Source organism: Chiloscyllium punctatum, chromosome 4 (assembly GCF_047496795.1).
Source record: "Chiloscyllium punctatum isolate Juve2018m chromosome 4, sChiPun1.3, whole genome shotgun sequence".
Taxonomy (NCBI): Eukaryota; Metazoa; Chordata; class Chondrichthyes; order Orectolobiformes; family Hemiscylliidae; genus Chiloscyllium; species Chiloscyllium punctatum.
This window is the reverse complement of record NC_092742.1, coordinates 82377186-82399582: the sequence shown is the minus strand read 5'-3', so window position 1 is coordinate 82399582 and position 22397 is coordinate 82377186. Positions and strand designations below refer to the sequence as shown.

General features: G+C 44.0%; 1 protein-coding gene across 1 annotated transcript; it reads right to left on the bottom strand.

Moving 5' to 3' along the window:
• Window positions 1-861: 861 nt before the first annotated feature.
• LOC140476479 (acyl-coenzyme A amino acid N-acyltransferase 1-like) lies at window positions 862-12686 on the bottom strand. Its single transcript, XM_072569169.1, has 3 exons — window positions 12055-12686; window positions 8365-8567; window positions 862-1636 (listed from the first exon to the last, which is right to left on the bottom strand). Exons 1-3 carry the CDS (start codon window positions 12641-12643, stop codon window positions 1067-1069), a joined length of 1362 nt encoding a protein of 453 aa, XP_072425270.1. The 5' UTR covers window positions 12644-12686; the 3' UTR covers window positions 862-1066.
• Window positions 12687-22397: the final 9711 nt, after the last annotated feature.

Genomic DNA, 22397 nt, shown 5'->3' with positions numbered 1-22397 from the left:
TTTTATTATCCTTGTCAATACAATTTCACATTTTCCCACTTTATACTGCCATTTCCCAGATCTTTGTCCACTCATTTCCTTCTGTCCATGTGAAAACTTATTTTTCTACCTATCTTTGTGTCATCAAAAATTTAGCATCCATACCTTAGTCTCTTCATCCCCAAGTCATTTATTTAAATAATTTTAGGCCTAGTATTGATCTCCACAGAACATCACTTATTAAATCCTGGCAATCGATAAAACACCCATTTCTGACAAATCTGTTTCCTGTTTGTTATCCAAGCTTCCATCCATGCCAATGTTACCTCCTTTACCAGGAACCTTTATCCACAGTATGTTAATTTTTGAAAGAACTCCACTAAATTAGTTAGACATGATTTTCCTTTCAAAAAGTCATGGAGACTGCCTGATTTGTTTAAAAGTGCCTTACTGGTAACATCTTCTTTAATAGCTTCTTACTTTTTCTCTTATAACAGATATTAAGTTAAATTGACCTGTTCTCTGCTTCCCATTTATATTCATTATATTCCAATCTAATGGTACATTATCCCAATTCTAGGAAAGTTTGGAAAATTAGAACCAATGCATCAACTATCTCACTAGTCACCTCCTTTAAGACTATAGGATGAAACCTATCAGTACACAGGTACTTATCACATTCAACTTTAACAATTTGTCCAATACTACTTCTTTGGTTATTCTACATTTCCTGTGATCTTCTATTACTTTCATTTTCCAATTTTCAGCTTTTTCTGGAATGTTACTTTTTTCCTTTGTAGCGAAGACTAATGAAAACTGCTAAATAATTTCAGTGCAAATGTGAACTACACAATAAGGAATAAATATTTTGACACTACGGCATTATTAAAGACAACAGTTTAATTTTTTCCACCCCCACCCAAAAAGTAGAGGTATTGGTGGTCAGGAATACATGTTTCAGAAAGTCTTGGATTGTCCTCCTTACATATAGTGCTTCATATTAAATAATTACTGTGCAATTTATGACAGAATACATACTAAATAACATTCATTAGGTAAAGAGGAATCTTGTTAAATCTAAATCACTTCAACCGAGATGTAAACGTAAGAATTCTTGAATTTTTTCCCAAGCATCTTGTTGAGCATAGCAGTGTTTTATTGCCTCTCCCCCTAACAGTACTGGAAGTCCAAACAAACGGTCAATCTTGGCAGGACGAAATGGAGAACAAGGAGGATCAATACAGTGCCCAGTTCCTGGATAACTAAGGAGTTTATAGTTGTCCTTACCATTTTTTTTCAGTCTTTTTATAGCCTCCGAAGCAAAGAACTTGCTGTCCCAGATTTTGTCATCTTCTCCTACCACAAACAAGATGTGTCCTTCAGCTTTTTCCAATGGAATGATGCTTCCTTTATTTGTGCTGGGGTTTTCAAGTGTTTTGGACATATCTAGAATGCCTGAGTCCGAAACAATGATGCGATCTACATTATAGCTCAAGCTGGGGAGACGCATATCTTTATAATGCAAGTCAGTTATAGTGTTTGCATGGCAGCCAGAGATGCAAACGGATGCTACCACCTGTGGTAAAAATGTGATCATTGATAGAGCCAAATCTCCACCTTTTGAAGACCCGATTACTCCAATACCTGGTCCCTTCACCTACAAAAATTCAAAATCTATTACTGAAACATACATTAAGTCTAGATAATTCCTGAATATGTTCCTTCAGTATTCATACACATTCTTAAAAAAATCTATTTATTTGTAACTGTGAAATGTGTATTAAATTATATGGCAAATATTAACTTCATTTCAATTTTAATATTGGAAATCATCAAAAGTGACGGTCAAAAGTGATGTACTTCTCCAGAATTGAAGAACACATCATGAAAAGGAACATTCAATGCAACAAACAATTTACCTTCCTTGGGTCACCAATACCAAAGTGACATAAATGTTATCTCGGATATTTTATGCATATACTACGAATATAACTGCACACCATGATATAAGAGTGTTGTGGTGAAAAAATGACCCAGTGTGTTTGTTCACTGTGCTACAGACCTGAAGCCCAAATTTGAACAACAACAAGAAACAATAGTGAAAACAACATATTGGAAGAAAGCAGGAGATAAGCAATAATTAATGGGAGGGAGAAGCCAGCAAAGATGAAGAGAAACCTGATGTTCAAACCTACCCATAATAATAGATTATAGATAAACCAAGTGCAGTAACCACTTTTCACTATAATTTTTAAAGATGGAATAATCCAAAATAAAGACATTACCATTAAGACATTGTGATATGTTGACTGATGAAGTATTACCAGAATAGTTGTAAAAGTTTTAATCTTTTCTGCTTGCATAGCTATTCTTCTACTCTAAGTAATACAGCCATTGAGATATACAGCACTTCGGTCCAACTTGTCCATGCCAACCAGATATCCTAATTAAATTGAGTCATATTTGCCAGTATTTGGCCCATATCCCTCTAACCTCTTTCTAATCATATACCTATATGGAAATCTTTCAAATGTTTGAACACAGAACATTACAGCACAGTACAGGCCTTTCGGCTCTTGATGTTGCACCGACCTGTGAAACCAGTCTGTAGGCCATCTATCCTACACTATTCCATTATGATCCATATGTTTATCTAATGACCATTTAAATGCCCTTCAAGTTGAGGGCTCTACTACTGTACTCAGCCCTCAATTTAAAGCGATGTCCCCTAGTCATCACCATCTGAGGGAAAAGGCTCTCACTGTCCACCGTATCTGATCCTCTGATCATCTTGTATGTTTCTATTAAGTCACCTCTCAACCTTCTTTCTAACTAAACCAACCTCATGTCCCTCAGCCTTTCCTCATAAGACCTTCCCTCCATACAAGGCAACATCCTGGTAAATCTCCTCTGTACCCTTTCCAATGCTTCCACTTCCTTCCTATAATGTGGCGACCAAAACTGTAGGCAACTCTTCCAATTTGGCCGCACTAGAGTTTTGTATAGCTGCAAAATGATCTCATGGCTCAGAAACTCAATTCCTCTACCAATAAAACCTAACACACCATTTGCTTTCTTCACAATCCTCTCAGCTTATGTGGCAACTTTCAGGGATCTATGTACATGGACATTGAGATCTATCTGCTCATCCACATTACCAAGAATCTTACCATTAGCTCAGTACTCTGTATTCCTGTTACACCTTCTAAAGTGAATCACTTCACACTTTTCCGCTTAGCCTGGCTCTGCAGCTTATCTATGTCCCTCTGTAACCTGCAACATCCTTTGGCACTATCCACAACTCCACCAACCTTAGTGTCATCCACAAATTTACTAACCCATCCTTCTATGCCCTCATCCACGTCATTTATAAAATGACCAACAGCAGTGGCCCCGAAACAGATCCTTGTGGTATACCACTTGTAACTGAACTCCAGGATGAACATTTCCCCTCAACCATCACCCTCTGTCTTCTTTCAGCTAGCCAATTTCTGATCCAAACCTCTAAATCACCCTTAATCCCATGCCTCTGTATTTTCTGCAATAGCCTACCGTGGGGAACCTTATCAAACACTTTACTGAAATCCATATACACCACATCGACCACTTTAACCTCATCCACCTGTTTTGTCACCACCTCAAAGAACTTAATAAGGTTTGTGAGGCACTGGTCTATAATTACCAGGGTTGTCCCTACTCCCCTTCTTGAACAAAGGAACAATCTTTGCTATCCTCCCATCTTCTGGCACTATTCCTGAAGACAATGATGGCAAAAAGAGCCAAGCCAAAGGTTCTGCAATCTCATCCCTAGCTTCCCAAACAATCCTAGAATAAATCCCACCTGGCCTAGGGGACTTATCTAGTTTCACACTTTCCAGAATTGCTAACACTTCTTCCTTATAAGCCTCAATCCCATCTAGTCTAATAGTCTGTATCTCAGTATTCCCCTCGACAACATTGTCATTTTCCAGTGTGAATACTGAAGATAAATAATCATTTAGCTCTTCTCCTATCTCCTTGGACTCCACGCATAACTTCCCATAACTGTCCTTGACAAGCCCTCGTCTTACTCGAGTAATTCTTTTATTCCTGACATACTTATAGGAAGTTTTAGGATTTTCTTTGATTCTACCTGCCAAAGACTTCTCATGTTCCCTCCTGGCTCTTCTTAGCTCTCTCTTTATGTCCTCCCTGGCAAATTTGTAACTCTCAAGTGCCCTGAGCCTTCACGTCTCATCTTTACATTAGCCTCCTTCTTCCTCTTGACAAGAGATTCAACTTCCTTAGTAAACCAGTTCCCTCGCTCGACCACTTCTCCCTACCTGACAAGTACTTACTTATCAAGGACATGCAGTAGTAGCTGTTTCTTGAAAAAGCTCCACATTTCAATTGAGCCCATCCCTTGCAGTTTCCTTCCCTATCCTGTGTCCTAAATCTTGCCTAATCGCATCACGATTGCTTTTTTCCTCCCAGTTAATACTCTTGCCCTGCAGGATATACCTATCCCTTTCCATTGCTAAAGTAAACATAACCGAATTGTTATCACTATCACCAAAGTACTCACCTACCTCCAAATCTAACAGCTGACCTGGTTCATTACCCCGTACCAAATCCAATGCGGCCTCACCTCTTGTTGATCTATCTGCATACTGTGTCAGGAAATCCTCTTGCACATTTTTTTTTAGGTATACTTACAGTGTGGAAACAGGCCCTTCAGTCCAACAAGTCCACACCGACCCTCCGAAGAGCAACCCACCCGAACCCATTCCCCTAAGTTTACCCCTTCACCTAACACTACGGGCAATTTAGCATGGCCAATTCACCTAACCTGCACATCTTTAGACTGTGGGAGGAAACCAGAGTACCAAAAGGAAACCCACGCAGACCCAGGGAGAATGTGCAAACTCCACACACGACAGTTGCCTGAGGCAGGAATTGAACCCAGGAATTGGTGCTGTGAGGCAGCAGTGCTAACCACTGAACCACCATGCTGCCCCAACTTATAATGCAGTGTGTGATATTATCCCTGATGATTGGAAATCCCAAATATTTCTTTAAAAACAAAATGATGTGAATGACTTGCTCTTGGTGGCAGCAGCACTTGGCAAAGCATTGGTTGACTGACAAATCACCTCAATAATTGAACAATTTTGGGATTACCACAGAGCACCTTTAAGCTGGCCAACCACCCGATGATGGCCAACTCCAAAAACGTGAATCTCCCTGGCTGCAAGAATCCTCTATTGTGACTGACAACATACTAGCTTGAACTCATACATTGGGAAATTCTGGTTTTTGGACAGGGAACTAATGCAACATTTCTGGATAGATGCTTTGCGAGATAGAGTGATGGGTTCAATTCCTACATCAGCTGAGATTACCATGAAGGAGTCTCCAACTTCTTAACTTCTTCCTTTGCCTAAGGCGTGGTGATCCTCAGGTTAAACCACCAGTAGTAGTCTCTCTCTAATGAGACAGCAGCCCTATGATCCTGTGGGTCTATTACAACTTTAACCTTTCAATTCAAAGTCGGAGACCCCTGTCTCAGACAACAGCCTGCACTAATGCAGCTTACAAACATGCATAAAGATAATGAAAAGCATCCTAATACTTCACAGAGAAGCAATCACAAAAATTAATGATAGGTCAGTGAAGGTATTATTAAGCAGGTAAGATGATAAACTTTTAAAAGCTTTTTAGTGAAGGAAACTGAAGTGAAGAGGCTTAAGGAGAGAATTCAGAATGTGACACACAAACAGCTGAGGCCATTACTGCCAATGATAGGGAAATAGGAGGCAGGATGTGCAAGAGGATGGAGTCATAAGAATGTAAAATTGCTACTCGCAAGGTAGGGATAGAAAGAGGTGTAAATGCATTCAGTGGTTGACAACAAGGCAGAAATGTGATTGAGGATTGTGATGAACAGGTAAAGCAAGGGGTCATCAGCATACAAAAAGGGAGCTGGTCCCTGTTTAGATTAATTCCCTACAGTATGGAAAGAGGTCCTTCGGCCCAACAAATCCACACCGACCACCCGATGAGTGACCCACCCCCCATATTTACCAATGACCAATACACCCCCCACTATGGGCAATTTAGCGTGGTTAATTTGCCTAACCTGCACATTTTTAGATGGTGGGAGGAAACCGGAGCACCCGGAGGAAACCCACGCAGAGATGGGGAGAATGTGCAGACTCTACACAGACTGTTGCCTGAGGCTGGAATCGAACCTGGGTCCCTGGTGCTGTGAGACAACAGTGCTAACCACTGAGCTACCGTGCTGCCCCAAATTTGTAAATTAAGCTATCAACGCTTGTAGAAAGAGCAGGGAGACATTAAAAAAAACATCTGGGATCTTCTCAGTTCATAGTCTAGGAATGGAAAGATAAATCTCTAATTATAATTGGATCATTAAGGTTGGATATAATTCAAGTATAGTTTCATATAGACAAAGAGCCAGCAGAGTTATTGCTTGCAGATGTTGTCAAATATTTCAAGGACTAGAGTTAGAAGAAGGCTAACTGTGACTTTGACTCAGGATATTTAATGCTTCATTCACTCAAACATGGCCCTAGATACGAGTGACAACACAATCAAAACAATGGATAGTGAGGAAAGAGAGGTTGGGGATGGAACAGTAGTTTGCATGAGGAGAATTTTTTTAAAGCGGGTGAATGTTGGGAGTTTTGAAAGGGAGGGAAATAGTGAGGGAAGCATCTTCAATTGAGTTAGATGGGGAGGGACAGGAATTGAAGTTATTTAGGCAGTAATTCAGAGGTATTTGACTCAAGAGAGCAAGCAGTTGTTTAGATGAATGAGTTCAGAAAGGGTATTAAATGAGGCAGGAGAGTAACTGAAGAAAAGTACAGAAATTGCTAAGAAGGTCTCTGTGGGACGGCTGGCACAATGAGAAAGGAAAAGGATGAAGATATAGGGTTAGGAGCTGGGTACTGATGAAGAGTTTAAATCACACTATAAAAAAGTTAGAGAGGAATCAGCATTGATAAAATGCTTTTCACTATTGTTGAACACTTCGAAGTGGATGTGTCAAAATGATTGACAGCCAATGAAGTATAATGTTAACACAAATTGTTGTTCTAGTAATATTGGATTTGGAAGACAAATTATTTCTTTGCACATGCAGGGTTAGTAGAATATAAAAACTATGACAGACAGTATGTTTGCTTTATTAGTTTGTTCTATGACTACTTCATTACTTTTATCAGTGAATGTTTAAAATAAGATCGAATGTAGAAGTTGAACCAGTTTCTGGTGTAATTTAAAAATTGACTCAACTTAAAAATTTAAGTACTTAAAACTTACTCTCAAAACATGCATGAACACTCACAAACATAGGAAGTTGGGATCATTTATGAAAAGGATTTGCATTTATAAGGCACCTTCCCAACTACAGAACATTCCAAAGTGCTTTACAATTAAGTACTTTTACCGTGTTGCAATGTAAGAAATATGGTAGCAATTTGCGTACAGAAAGTTCCCACAAAGAGCAATATAATATGAGCAATTAATTGTTTTATGTTTTTTAGAACTGAATCACAGAATCCCTACAGTGCAGAAGGAGGCCATTCGACCTATCGAGTCTGCACCGAGCCTCCGAACAGCATCCCACCCAGACCCAGCTCCGCTTCCTAACCCCATAACTCCGTATTTACCATGTTTAACCCACCTAATCTGCACATCCCTGGAGCCGCAGACCATTTCACTTAACCTGAGCACCTTTAGGCTGTGGGAGGAAACCAGCAAAACCTCACACAGACATTGGGAGAACATGCAAACTTCAAACAGACAACCACCCAGTCTTGGAATCAAACTCAGATCCCTGGCACTGACAGGCAGCAGTGCTAACCATTGCAGCAGTGCTAACCATTGACCACTGTGCCATATTGAATTAATTACTGACAATAATAGCAAGAAAAATAAGCAAAAACAGAAACTGCTAGAGAAACTCAGTCAATCTGGCAGCAGCTGCGGAGAGAAAGCAGAGTCAATGTTTCGCATCCAGTGACATACCATCTGAGTTCTTCTTCAAAATGGATCTATAAGATCTTTAACCTATTCACTTGGGGGCAGATGAAACCCAGATTTCACACATCCAAAAGATGTCGCCTCTGATGAAGCAACATTTCCTCAGCTCTAGACTTTGGTGTCGGCATTGAATTTTGTGCTCAAGTCCTGGATTTGAACTTGAATCCACGAGTCGGAAGTAAATATGCTGCCAGCCAAACAGCTGGTTACACTGGAGCTATCAAGATATCTAAAGTAAAATATACCCCATATCATTAACTTCATCGAGAAATATTATAACCACAAATACATTGTTCAATAGCAAGTTAATTCTCTGGGCTTCTGTTGTACTGAACTCACCTTTGGATGTTTCTTCAGATAATTTACAGCTTCCTCAAAGTATTCTAAATGAAGATCTGTCATGGTCATTGGTAGATCTTCAAAACCAAAATAAGGGAGAGCAAGAGTAGCAAAGCCCCGGCTTGCAAGCAGACAGGCTCGGAACTCAATCAAACCACCTTCATCTCCAAACAGATCTATCAGTCCAGGAAAGGGGCCATCCCCTTAAGAAACAGAACAAAAAATGTCATAACAAACCACTTAACAAATTCAGGGTAATACTTTTAAAAATGGGTTGAAAATGTTGTATCACAGTGAAAACAGCAAAGGTCTTTTCTGTAATTTGTCTCAATTACATTAGATTACAAAATTACACTTTGTCACGTGACCCAATCTGACTTTACCACTGGGCCAGAAAACATGGTTTAATACCCATTGCCTCCAGAGGTGTGTCACAATATGTCTGAACATGTTGATTAAAAACATCAACAATCTGTACATTGTACACAATATACAACATAGAAATAGGGAATTTGGCTCAACCTGTCCATGTTTATACTCCACATGAACTTTCTTCTATCCACCGTATCTTAGTATAACTTCCTACTTCTTTCTCCCTTAGGTAAATATTTAGCTTCCCTTAAAAATGTCACCTCAGTACTATGTGAGATTTCAAATTCCACATTCTTGCCACAATTTCTTCTGAATTCTCAACTGGATTTAATAGTAACTATTTTGTATTTCTGCCCCATAATTTTAGTCTCCCATAAGTGGAACATGCTGTCTTCCCCTGTGCGTTTTATCAAACAGCTCTGCAATTTTCAGGACATCTATTAGGTTACCCCTTGGCTTTAACTTTTCTAGAGGGGGGAAAACCACCAAATCTCTTCAATATTTCCCAAACATTTCAGTTTTGGTAACACACTGTAAACCAGATTTTAAAAAGGAAATCAACCATGAGGCTAGCAATGTTCATTGTTATATATGCACACTTTAGATAGCAACTTCCAGTATGTGGACTTAAACATAAAGATCAATAAGTTGTTGTTTGAGATGTGCTGTCTGTTTTACACTCCATCTGGCTCCCCATTCAAATGTATTAAACTATGTTATGTTCCAATTCAGCCTTCCTGCTGCAGACAAAGAATAAATTGGCCATAAATAGAGGTACGTGAAGGTATTTCAATTCAACCACTAATAAACTAAGTCTTAATAATGACCAAGCAATCTCTCTGGCACTGAAAAGTAAGCCTAATAAGTGTGGAGTACATTATAAGGTTCAACTCGTTTATATTTTTTGAGCTGAGTTTTTTTTGCAATTTTAAGTATGGACAGTAATAGATTTGCACTATAATATTATCAAGAATGATTTGATTTGATTAACTTTACCGCAATTTGGCCTCGTGAGCCCTGAGGTGAAGCCAGGCGCTGTCTGGATCAAGGTCCAGTGCAGACTGGAGGCTAGGTGTCAACATTGACTGGATTGGAAGGCTGTTGCTCTGTACTTTTTTCCTCCATTTTATAATTTATCCTAAATTTATAATGCTGGACTTTTTTCATTTCTCTATTTTTCCAAGAATACTAACTGAAAAGCTGTACCTAGGGACCTTTGTGCCTAAGATGGCACCATAAGCAGCGACTTTCATTCATTTTTCATGACTAGTGGATGCCTCAAGCACTTTACCGTCAATAAAGTTTTTTTTCAACTATAGTTATAATTTACAATGTAGGAAAGGTGCAGCTCTGCAAACTCTCAAAGACATCCTAACTTGACAATCAGGTAACGACCAGGCAATGTGTATTTTATGAAATAAAGACAGAAAAATGCTGGAGAAACTCAGCAGGTCTGGCAGCATCTGTGAAGAGAGAAACAGAGTTTATGAAACAGATTGATACTAGCAAGAATCTCCCTCCTCCTTTTGTTAAAATAGCACTACAGGATCTTTTACAGCCACCAGATGTCAGAAGGGGGGCCTCAGTTTAATGTCTCATCAGAAAGACTATATTTTAACAAGGCACCTGACGAAGGGGCTGCGCTCCAAAAGCTTGCGTGAATTTCAAATAAATCTGTGGGGACTATAACCTGGTGTCATGTGCCTTCTGACTCTATCCACCCCAGTCCAACACCGACACCCCCACATCAGTGCAGCTCCCCTATTAGCCCTGCTTCCTGTGATCTATTTGCAGCGGTGCTGTTCCAATGTGGTTTCCTGGGACCTAGAGTCTGAAGAATTTTAAAGCCATTTCAAGGATCTTCCCCCCCCCCCCCTCAAAATACTTGTTTTTTGTTGAATGTGTAAAACAATCATTTCATCCATTGGCTTGTTACTCCTTTTGTCCCCCTCCTTTTATTTTTGTTACAGAAAGAAACCCAGAAAAAAATTCACAACAAACAAAAGACAGACAAAAAAAATCAAAAAGCGTCTACCTGAAACAAGGGGGGAGAGAAAAAGAAAGCTCTACTCCTCAGTAGGTAACCCAACAGCATTAATAACGCACTGACAGTGCGGTCCAGACACCACAGAGGTCAGTCCCCTCCCTGACACAAAGTGGAGGGTCACTCAACACTGATCCAGCTCCCTCAGAACCAGCTCTTAGTGTGAACAGAGCTCCTGACACTCCTTTTTTTTATTTTTCAAAAAATGTGATAGTGCTTATTTTACCCCAGCACCCATGTTGTGTGTATGTGTGCGCGCACGCACAGGTGGTCTTGTTATTCCTAACTGGAGAGAAGGGGGGGGGGGGTGGTTGACAGACTTTCTTGACCATAAGATCTCATGGCACTGATGCCAAGTGCAGACGGTTGGGGTTGGGGGTGGTAGAGTGGCGGTGGGGTGGGGTAGAGTGGCGGTGGGGTGGGGTAGAGTGGCGGTGGGGTGGGGTAGAGTGGGGGTGGGGTAGAGTGGGGGTGGGGTGGGGTAGAGTGGGGTGGAGTGGGAGTGGGGTGGAGTGGGAGTGGGGTAGAGTGGGGGTGGGGTAGAGTGGGGGTGGGGTAGAGTGGGGGTGGGGTAGAGTGGGGGTGGGGTAGAGTGGGGGTGGGGTAGAGTGGGGGTGGGGTAGAGTGGGGGTGGGGTAGAGTGGGGGTGGGGTAGAGTGGGGGTGGGGTGGGGTGGGGGTGGGGTGGGGTGGGGGGTGGGGTGGGGTGGGGGTGGGGTGGGGGTGGGGTGGGGGTGGGGTGGGGTGGGGGTGGGGTGGGGGTGGGGTGGGGTGGGGTGGGGGTGGGGTGGGGTGGGGGTGGGGGTGGGGTGGGGTGGGGGTGGGGTGGGGTGGGGGTGGGGTGGGGTGGGGGTGGGGTGGGGTGGGGTGGGGTAGAGTGGGGGTGGGGTGGGGTGTAGAGTGGGGGGTAGAGTGGGGGTGGGGTGGGGTGGGGTGGGGTAGGGGGTAGAGTGGGGGTGGGGTGGGGTAGAGTGGGAGTGGGGGGTAGAGTGGGGGGTAGAGTGGGGTGGGGTAGGGGGTAGAGTGGGGGAGTGGTGGGGTAGAGTGGGGGAGTGGTGGGGTAGAGTGGGGGGTGGAGAGGGGGGTGGAGAGGGGGGTGGAGGGGGGTGGGGTGGGGTGGGGTAGGGGGTAGAGTGGGGGAGTGGTGGGGTAGAGTGGGAGTGGGGGGTGGAGGGGGGTGGGGTGGGGTAGGGGGTAGAGTGGGGGAGTGGTGGGGTAGAGTGGGAGTGGGGGGTAGAGTGGGGGTTGGGGGGGCAAGATGACCCCTCTACTCACCTGGGGGAATAAAAATGCTGCCCCTAATATTGCCTTCCCTGAGCCTGATGCGGCGGAGTCCGGGTTTGCTGTACCACCTCTCGATCCTCTGCTTGGCCAGGGGTTGCCCGGGGATGGTGGTCTTGCCGCTGTGTCCCGAGTGGACGCACAGGTCGATGTACATGGGGCTGCCGGTCAGGTGGGCCTGGCTCAGCTTCAGGTACGGCTGCTCCATGGGGGCGGGGGACAGGGTCCACAGGAGGCCCATGGGCGCCACCCCTTCGTAGTCACCGCCCAGCGACGGCGACTGGCTGACGACCAGGCGCCCGGCGCCGTCCGCCCGGTACTGGCCGCAGGAGGCGAACAGCTGCCCCTGGTCGGTGACCACCTGGGCCCGCAGGGTGACCGCCTGCTCCGCGCCCAGACCCTCCGCCTGGATGTCCAGCGGCTCGTCCGCCAGGCTCTTCGAAGGCGTCGCCGTCAGCTTGACCGGCCCGTCGCTCACGCTCCTGACGCCGAGCCCGCCTCGGCCCCTGGTGGCCGCCCTCAGCGCCGCCCGGCCGGCCCCGAACAGCCACAACAGCGGCGGCGGCTGCAGTCGCAGCATCATGGCGGCGGCTGCTGCCCTCCCTGACAACAACCGCTACCCACTCCCTCCTCCCCCCCCCCGACGCCAGAGTGAGCCGCTCCAGCCGGCACGGCAGTACGGGCGCGGAGGGTACCATTCTCCAGGGGCGGGGGTGGAGGGACTGGGGGAGCAGGAGACCACTTGGGGAGAGGAGATTGAGGGTCAAGGGGTTGAGGGGGAAAGATATCGAAGGGGAGGATTGAGGGAGGTGAATTGGGATGGGGAGGGGCAAGTTGTAGGGAGGAGGGTGGGTGCCAGGGGAACGTGGGGGCGACCAGGGATAGTGAGGGGCATGGTGGAGGGAGGAGATAGGGTGCCAGGGGAATGTGGAGGGGGCTGACTTGGTATGGCAAGGGGCATGGTGGAGGGGGCTGACTTGGTATGGCAAGGGGCATGGTGGAGGGAGGAGATGGGGTGCCAGGGGAATGTGGAGGGGGCTGACTTGGTATGGCAAGGGGCATGGTGGAGGGGGCTGACTTGGTATGGCAAGGGGCATGGTGGAGGGAGGAGATGGGGTGCCAGGGGAACGTGGAGGAGGTAGGGTGGGTGTCTGGGGAACATGGAGAGGGCGTGACTTAGGATAGCAAGGGGCATGTTCGAGGAAGGAGACAGGCTGCCAGTGGAATGTTGAGTGGGGTTGACTTGGGATGGCGAGGGACACGTTGGAGGGAGGAACTGGACTGCCAGGGGAAGGGGGGGTGACTTGGGATGGCGAGGGGCATGTTGGACGGAGGAGACAGGGTGCCAGGGATCGTGGAGCGGGAGTGACTTGGGATGGTGAGGAGCACATTGGACAGAGGAGACGGGGTGCTAGGGACATGTGGAGTGGGGACAACTTAGATGAAGTGAGGATTGAATTGAGGATGGGATTTTTGAGGGAAAGGATTTTTGGGGAGAGAGGATTGTTGAAATTGGGGAGGGGCGTGGATAGAGAGAAGGGATTGAATGGTACTAGTCTGGACGTTTAGGATGATTGAATAGGCGTGTTACTGGGAGGATGATTTGCATTAATTTTGTTTTTTTCCATTGTTCTTCCCTTTTTCCATTTTGGAGTTTACTTCCAACTTGAAAATATTTTTAATGTCAATTCCCATCTTTGTTATTGTGAAGAGGAAAAATAGTAACATGCAAGTAATTAGGATGGAGAACATGTGACTAGCAACTATTGATTGTCTAGTTTGCAGCAAGAAATGTGAAGGAGCTGTGAGGTCAATGGGTGGCAGGGTGGCAGGGTGGGGGCCCAATCCCACAGTCAACTTGCACTGTCCAGACCTTCCTTTCCCATGTTTCTCTAGCTTTGCCTTCCATTTGGAGAACACAGGTCTTTTGCATTAATGGAGTCTGCTTCCTTCAAACTATGGTGAAAATGAAACTGATGATCTCTCATGACCTGTGGTTCACCTCCCAGGTGCCTATGATCGCATAGCAACATTCAGGGTTATGCCCAATTCACTCTTTGCTATAACAATAGTTGATGAATTTTCTATTAAATCAGTCTGGATCCTGTAATAGATCTTGAAATAAACAAACTACTGGGCCATTAACCAGCTGAGGTTTGAAATTAGTATATTGGTGTAGGGAAACACAACAATAACAGTGAGAAGTGGTGGGTTTTCTTTAATAAAGTGAAGGGTGTGTTGTGACAACGAAAAGCCTCAAGATTTGAAGAAGTTTACAACATTGCCTGGAGGCAAAATGTTAATGTTCAGCACCGCGCATGGTAGTGGATCAGACTTGATTTTATTGGGAAGGAGAGGGTAGGGGTAAAATCATAAGAGGCAAGAGTAAAGGATGGTGGTAGGGAACAGGTTTCTGTAGAGAGGTAGGAGAAGAGGATGTATTTTGTGAATGGGGTTAAATGTATTTTAAAAAATGAAAACTAAATTTCAGTTTTGGTAAGAAATAGCAAAGTATCCCAGTAACACAGTATTGATATGGTGTATGTACAGCTCTGCACAAATAATTAGAACTATAGACAATAGGTGCAGGAGTAGGCCATTCTGCCCTTCGAGCCTGCACCACCATTCATTATGATCATTGCTGATCATCCTCAATCAGTATACTGTTCCTGCCGTACCTCCATAACCCTTGATTCCACTATCCTTGAGAGCTCTATCCAACTCTTTCTTAAATGAATCCAGAGACTGGGCCTCCACTGCCTTCTGGGGCAGAGCATTCCACACACCCACTCATCTCTGTCCTAAATGGCCTACCCCTTATCTTTAAGCTGTGTCCTCTGGTTCGGGACTCACCCATCAGTGGAAACATGTTTCCTGCCTCCAGAGTGTCCAATCCTTTAATAATCTTATACGTCTCAATCAGATTCCCTCTCAGTCTTCTAAACTCAAGGGTATACAAGCCCAGTCGCTCCAATCTTTCAACATAAGGTAGCCCTGCCATTCCAGGAATTGACCTCGTGAACCTACGCTGCACTCCCTCAATAGTCAGAATGTGTTTCCTCAAATTTGGAGACCAGAACTGCACACAATACTCCAGGTGCGGTCTCACCAGTGCCCAGTACAGCTGCAGAAGAACGTCTTTGCTTCTATACTCAATCCCTCTTGTTATGAAGGCCAGCATGCTATTAGCTTTCTTCACTACCTGCTGTACCTGCATGCTTGCCTTCATTGACTGGTGTACAAGAACACCCAGATCTCTTTGTACTGCCCCTTTACCTAACTTGACTCCATTTAGGTAGGAATCTGCCTTCCTGTTTTTGCCATCAAAGTGGATAACCATACATTTATCCACATTAAACTGCATCTGTCCACTAACCTAATCTGTCCAGGTCACCCTGTAATCTCCTAACATCCTCCTCACATTTCACCCTGCCACCCAGCTTTGTATCATCAGCAAATTTGCTAATGTTACTATTAATACCATCTTCTATATCATTAATATATATATTGTAAAAAGCTGCTGTCCCAGCACTGATCCCTGCGGTACCCCACTGGTCGCTGCCTGCCATTCTGAAACGGAGCCGTTTATCACTACTCTTTGTTTCCTGTCAGCCAACCAATTTTCAATCCAAGTCAGTACTTTGCCCCCAATACCATGCGCCCTGATTTTGCTCACTAACCTCCTATGTAGGACTTTATCAAAGACTTTCTGAAAGTCCAGGTACACTACATCCACTGGGTCTCCCTTGTCCATCTTCAGAGTTACATCCTCAAAAAATTCCAGAAGATTAGTCAAGCATGATTTTCCCTTCATAAATCCATTCTGACTCTGATCTATCCTGTTACTACTGTCCAGATGTGTCGTAATTTCATCCTTTATAATAGACTCCAGCATCTTTCCCACCACTGAGGTCAGACTAACTGGTCTATAATTTCCTGCTATCTCTCTCCCACCTTTCTTAAAAAGTGGTACAACATTAGCCACCTTCCAATCCACAGGAACTGATCCCGAATCTATCGAACTCTGGAAAATAATCACCAACGCATCCACGATTTCTCGAGCCACCTCCTTCAGTACCCTGGGATGTAGACCATCAGGCCCTGGGGACTTCTCAACCTTCAGACCTAACAGTCTCTCCAACACCAATTCCTGGCAAATATAAATTCCCTTCAGTTCAGGTGCTTCAGCCACTGTTACCTCAGGGAGATTGCTTGTGTCTTCCCCAGTGAACACAGATCTGAAGTACCAATTCAACTCTTCTGCCATTTCTTCGTTCCCTGTAATATATTCCCCTGTTTCTGTCTTCAAGGGCCCAATTTTAGACTTAACCATTTTTTTCCTTTTCACACACCTAAAAAAAGCTTTTACTATCCTCCTTTATATTTTTGGCCAGTTTACCTTCGTACCTCATTTTTCTCTGCGTATTTCCTTCTTAGTAATCCTCTGTTCTTTAAAAGCTTCCCAGGCCTCTGTTTTCCCACTCATCATATGTTATACTTTTTTTCTTTTGACTTTACATGTTTCTTAACTTCCCTTGTCAGCCACGGCTACCCCTGCCTCCTCATAGGATCTTTCTTCCTTTTTGGAATGAACCGATCCTGCATCATACTCAGAAATATCTGCCATCGTTCCTCCACTGTCTTCCCTGCTAAGGTATTGCACCATTGAACTTTGGCCAGCTCCTCCCTCATAGCTCCATAGTTCCCTTTATTCAACTGAAATATTGTCACTACCGAATAAAAAACAGAAAATTTACAGCCCAGGAACAGGCTGTTCGGCCCTCCAAGCCTGAGCCGATCCAAATTTAGTGTCTAAACCTGTCGTCCAATTCCTAAGCGTCTGTATCCCTCTGCTCCCCACCTACTTATGCATCTGTCCAGACACATCTTAAATGAATCTACCGTGCCTGCCTCTACCACCTCTGCTGGCAACGCATTCCAGACATCCACCATTCTCCATGTAAAGTACTTGCCATACGTGTCACCCTTAAACTTTTCACCTCTCACATTGAAAGCGTGATCACTCGTTATTGAATCCTTCACCCTGGGAAAAAGCTTTATTTCTATCTACCCTGTCTATACCCTTCATGATTTTGTTGACCTCAATCAGGTCGCCGTTCAATCTCCTTTTTTCTAATGAAAACAGACCTAACCTACTCAACCTCTCTTTATATCTAGCACCTTCCATACCAGGCAACAAATCTCATAAGCCTTCTCTGCACCCTCTCCAAAGCGTCCACATCCTTTTGGTAATGTAGTAACCAGAACTGTACACAGTATTCTAAATGTGGCCGAACCAACGTCTTGCACAATTTTAACAAGACCTGCCAGCTCTTATACTCAATACCCGTCCAATGAAGGCAAGCATACCATGTGCCGTCTTGACTACTCTATCCACCTGTGCAGCAACCTTCAGGGTGCAATGGACCTGCACTCCCAGATCTCTCTGCTCATCAACTTTTCCCAAGGCTCTTCTATTCACTGTATAATTTGCCCGAGAATTAGACTTGCCAAAATGCATCACCTCACATTTGCCTGGATTGAACTCCATCTGCCACTTCTCTGCCCAACTCTCCAGTATATCTATATTCTCCCGCATTCTTTGACAGTCCCTTATGCTTTCTGCTATTCCACCAATCTTTGTGTCATCTGCAAATTTACTGATCAGACCAACAATGACCTCTTCAAGATCATTTATGTACATCACAAACAACAGTGGCCCCAGCACTGATCCCTGTGGAACACCACTGGTCACCTTTTTCCATTTCGAGAAACTCCTTTAAACTACTACTCTCTGCCTCCTTTTGCTCAACCAGTTCTTAATCCACCTAGCGAGAACACCCTGCACACCATATGACTGCACTTTCTCTATTAGTTTACAATGGGGAACCTTATCAAATGCTTTACTAAAGTCCATATATATAACATCAACAACTCTTCCTTCATCTATCAACTTGGTCACTTCCTCAAAGAACTCTAAATTGGTAAGGCACAATCTCCCCCACACAAAACCATGTTGCCTATCACTGATAAGCCCATTCTTTTCTAAATATAAATAGATCCTATCCCTCAATACCTTCTCCAACAAGTTTCCCACCACTGACGTCAGGCTCACTGGTCTGTAGTTACCCGGAATAGCCCTACTACCCTTGTATAGGGGGACAACATGAGCAGTCCTCCAGCACCTCGACTGTGTTTAAGGGTGCCACAAAGATATCGGTCAGGGCCCCAGCTAAGGTGGGGATTTGTCCACCTTAACAACCTTCAGCCTACCCAACACATCTTCCCAACTTATGTCAACGTGATCCAGACTAATCAAACTTCTATCTTAAATCTCAACATACATCATGTCCCTCTCCTCAGTGAACACTGATGCAAAGTAATCATTCAGAATCTCGCCCATTCTCTCAAGTTTGACACACAGCCTTCCTTCATTATCCTTTAGTTCCCCACTTGCTTCTTATATAAGAATAAGAGGCTGTTTGCTGAATCTATTTCATGACCCCTTTTAGCCCACTTGATTCCTTACCTAAGACTAGTCCTACTCTTCCAATATTCCTCCAGGGCCCATTCTGTTCTTAGCTGCCTGGATCTTATGTACACTTCCCTTTTCCTCTTAGCTAGTTGTACTTATGAGCAATGATATAAACAGTGGAATAAAAGGGACAGCAGCAATGTGAATACAGAACGGTCTGGAAAACAGGAAACACAGGTTTTGCTAATAGATGTTCTTCAGGCTTGAAGATTTGTAGCACCAGGCAAGAGTGTTGTGCCCCTGGCTTTTCCTGATATGTATGAAGGAACTAGATCGAGTCATAGATACTCAACATGGAAACAGACCCTACGATCAAATTCATTCATGCCAATGAGATATCCTAAATAAATCTAGTTACATTTGCCAGCATTTGGCCCATATCCTTCTAAACTCGTCCTATTCATATACCTATCCAGATTCCTTTTAAGTGTTGCAATTGTACCAGCCTCTACATGTCCTCTGGCAGCTCATTCCTTACATGCACCATCCTCTGCATGTAAACATTGTCCCTTAGGTCCCTTTTAAATCTCTCCCCTCTCACCTTAAACCTATGCCCTCCAGCTTTGGACTCCCAACCCTGGGAAAAAGACTTTTTCTGTTAACCCTATCCATGCTCCTTATGATTTTGTAAACCTCTATAAGGTCACCCCTCAGCCTCCGATGCTCCAGGGAAAATAGCCCTAGCTTATTCAGCCTCTCCCTATAGTTCAAACCCTCCTACCCTGGAAACATTCTTGTAAATCTTTTCTGAACCCTTTCAAATTTCACAACATTCTTCCAATAGCAGAGTGACCAGAATTGTAAGCAGTATTCCCAAAGTGGCCAAACCAATCTCTTGTACCTCCCAACTCTTACATTCAATGCATTTCTTCACAATTCACACAACCTGCAATTCGACTTTCAAGGAACTATGAATCTGCAGTCCAAGGTCTCTGTTCCGCAACACTCCCTAGCACCTTACCATTAAGTGTATAAGTCCTGCAAAAATTTGCTTTCCCAAAATGCAGCACCTCGCATTTATCTAAATTAAACTCCATCTGCCACTCAGCCCATTGGCCCATCTGATTAAAATCCCATTGTGACCTGAGGTAATGTTATTTGCTATCCACTATGCATCCAATTTTGGTGTCATTTGCAAACTTACTAACCACATCTCCTATGTTCACATCCAAATCATTTATATAAACTGACAAAAAGCAATGGACCCAGCACTGATCCTTGTGAAATACCACTGGTCACAGGCCTCCAGTCTGAAAAGCAACTCTCCACTCCACCCTCTGTCTTCTACCTTTGAGCCAGTTCTGTATCCAAATGGCTAGTTCTCCCTGTATTCCATGTGATCTAACCTTGCTAACCAGTCTACCATGAGGAACCTTGTCAAACACCTTACTGAAGTCCAAGTAGATCAAGTCCACTGCTCTGCCCTCATCAATCCTCTTCATTACTTCAAAAAACTCAATCAAGTATTTGAGTCAAGAGGGTTGTGCGGGAAAAGCACAGCTAGTCAGGCAGCATCCGAAGAGTAGGAGAATCGATTTTTCGGGCATAAGCCCTTCATCAGGAATGAGCAGGTTAGCTCTTCACCAGGAATGCAGTCCTCTCTTTCTCCCTGTGAGACAAGATTTCACATGCACAAGGCCATGTTGACTATGCCTAATCAGTCCTTGCATATCCAAATACATGTAAATCCTGTCCCTCAGGATTCCCTCTAACAACTTATCTTCCACCAATGTTAGGTTCACTGGTATATAGTTTCCTGGTTTTTTCCTTCCCAACCTCCAGTCTTCTGACACTTTGCCTGTGGCTATCGATTATACAAGTATCTTAGCAAGGGGTCCAACAATCATTTCCCTAGCTTCCCAATGAGTTCTACGGTGCACCTGGTCAGGTCCCGGTGATTTATCCACTTTATATATTTTAAGACATCCAGCACCTCCGCCTCTGTAATATGGATATTTTTTCAAGATGAAGCTATTTATTTCCCCACATTCTCTTTCTTTCATGTCCTTCTCTATGGTAAATACTGATGCAAAATACTCATTTAGTATCTCCCCCACCTCCTGCGGTTCTACACATAGGTGGCACTGCTGATCTTTAAGGAACCCTATTCTCTCCCTAGTTATCCTTTTGTCCTTAATGTATTTATAAAACCCTTTTTGGATTCTCTTTAACCCTATTTGCCAAAGGCTCAGAAAAGATTTACAAGGATGTTGCCAGAGTTGGAGTTAAAAATCACACAACACCAGGTTATAGTCCAACAGGTTTAATTGGAAGCACACTAGCTTTCGGAGCGTCGCTCCTTCATCAGGTGATTGTCAATTAAACCTGTTGGACTATAACCTAGTGTTGTGTGATTTTTAACTTTGTAAACCCCAGTCCAACACCGGCATCTCCGAATCATGGCCAGAGTTGGAGAATTTGATTAGGCTGGGGCTGTTTCCCCTGGAGCATTGGAGGCTGAGGGGTTACCTTATAGCAGTTTGTAAAATCATGAGGGACATGGATAGGATAAATAGACAAAGTCTCTTCCTGGGGTGGATGGTCCAGAACTAGAGGGCATAGGTTTAGGGTGAGATGGGGAAAAGATATAAAAGAGACCAAGGGGCAACCTTTGCACAGAGGGTGGTGCGTATATGGATTAACTGCCAGAGGAAGTGGTGGAGGCTGGTACAATTGCAACATTTAAAAGGCATCTGGATGGGTATATGAATGGGAAGGGTTTGGAGGGATATGGGCTGGGTGCTAGCAGGTGGGACTATACTGGGTTGGGATCTGGTCAGCATGGATGAGTTGGACCAGAGGGTCTGTTTCCGTGCTGTATATCTCTATGAGTCTATCTCATGTCCCCTTTTTCCCCTCCTGATTTCCCTCAAGTCTCTACTGTCTTTATACTCTAAGGAACCGCTCAATTTCTGCTGTCTTTACCCTGACATGTGCTTCCTTCTTATTCTTGGCCAAAATCTTAAATTCTGTAGCCATCCAGCATTCCCTCCATCTACCAGCCTTGCTTTTCACCCTAACAGGAACATAATCTCTCTGGATTCTCTATCTCATGTTTGAAGCCTTCCCATTTTCCAGCCATCCCTTTATCTGTGTGTCCCTGTTTGCTGTGACCTGCCTGTGCTGCTCACAAACCAGAGTTTTTCATTTTGTACAAAAAAAGAAACAAATATATTCCTCAACTAGGGGTTTTGGGGGTGGGGTGGGGTGGGGTGGGGAAGAAGACAAAGAAACTCTCCTCCTCAGAGCCAACAGGAGCATACTGACTGTAGCACCAACCAGTGCCTTAGACTGAGGGGATTCTAAACCTCCACCACTTCCTCTGGCAAAATCCTTGTAAATCTTTTCTGAATCTTTGGCAAATATGTTTAAGGAGAATCCAAAAAGGTTTTTACAAATACATTAAGGACAAAAGAGAATAGGGCCCCTTAAAAATCAGCAGGGCCACCGATATGTGGAATGGCAGGAGATGGAGGAGATACTAAATTAATATTTTGCATCAGTGTTTTCCATGGAGAAGGACATGGAAGAAAGAGAACTTGGGAAAATAAATAGCTTCATCTTGAAAAAAATGTCCATAATACAGAGGTGGAGGTGCTGGATGTCTTAAAATATATAAGGTGGGTAAATCTCCGGGACCTGACCAGGACCTTAGAACTCGTTGGGAAGCTAGGGAAATTATTTTTGGACCCCATGGTAAGATACTTGTATAATCAATAGCCGCAGGTTATTTTTTTGCAGGTGTGAGACACTGTGAAAGTTAACAGGTGTACCAGAGCTTTTCACTGTGCTTAGGGACATA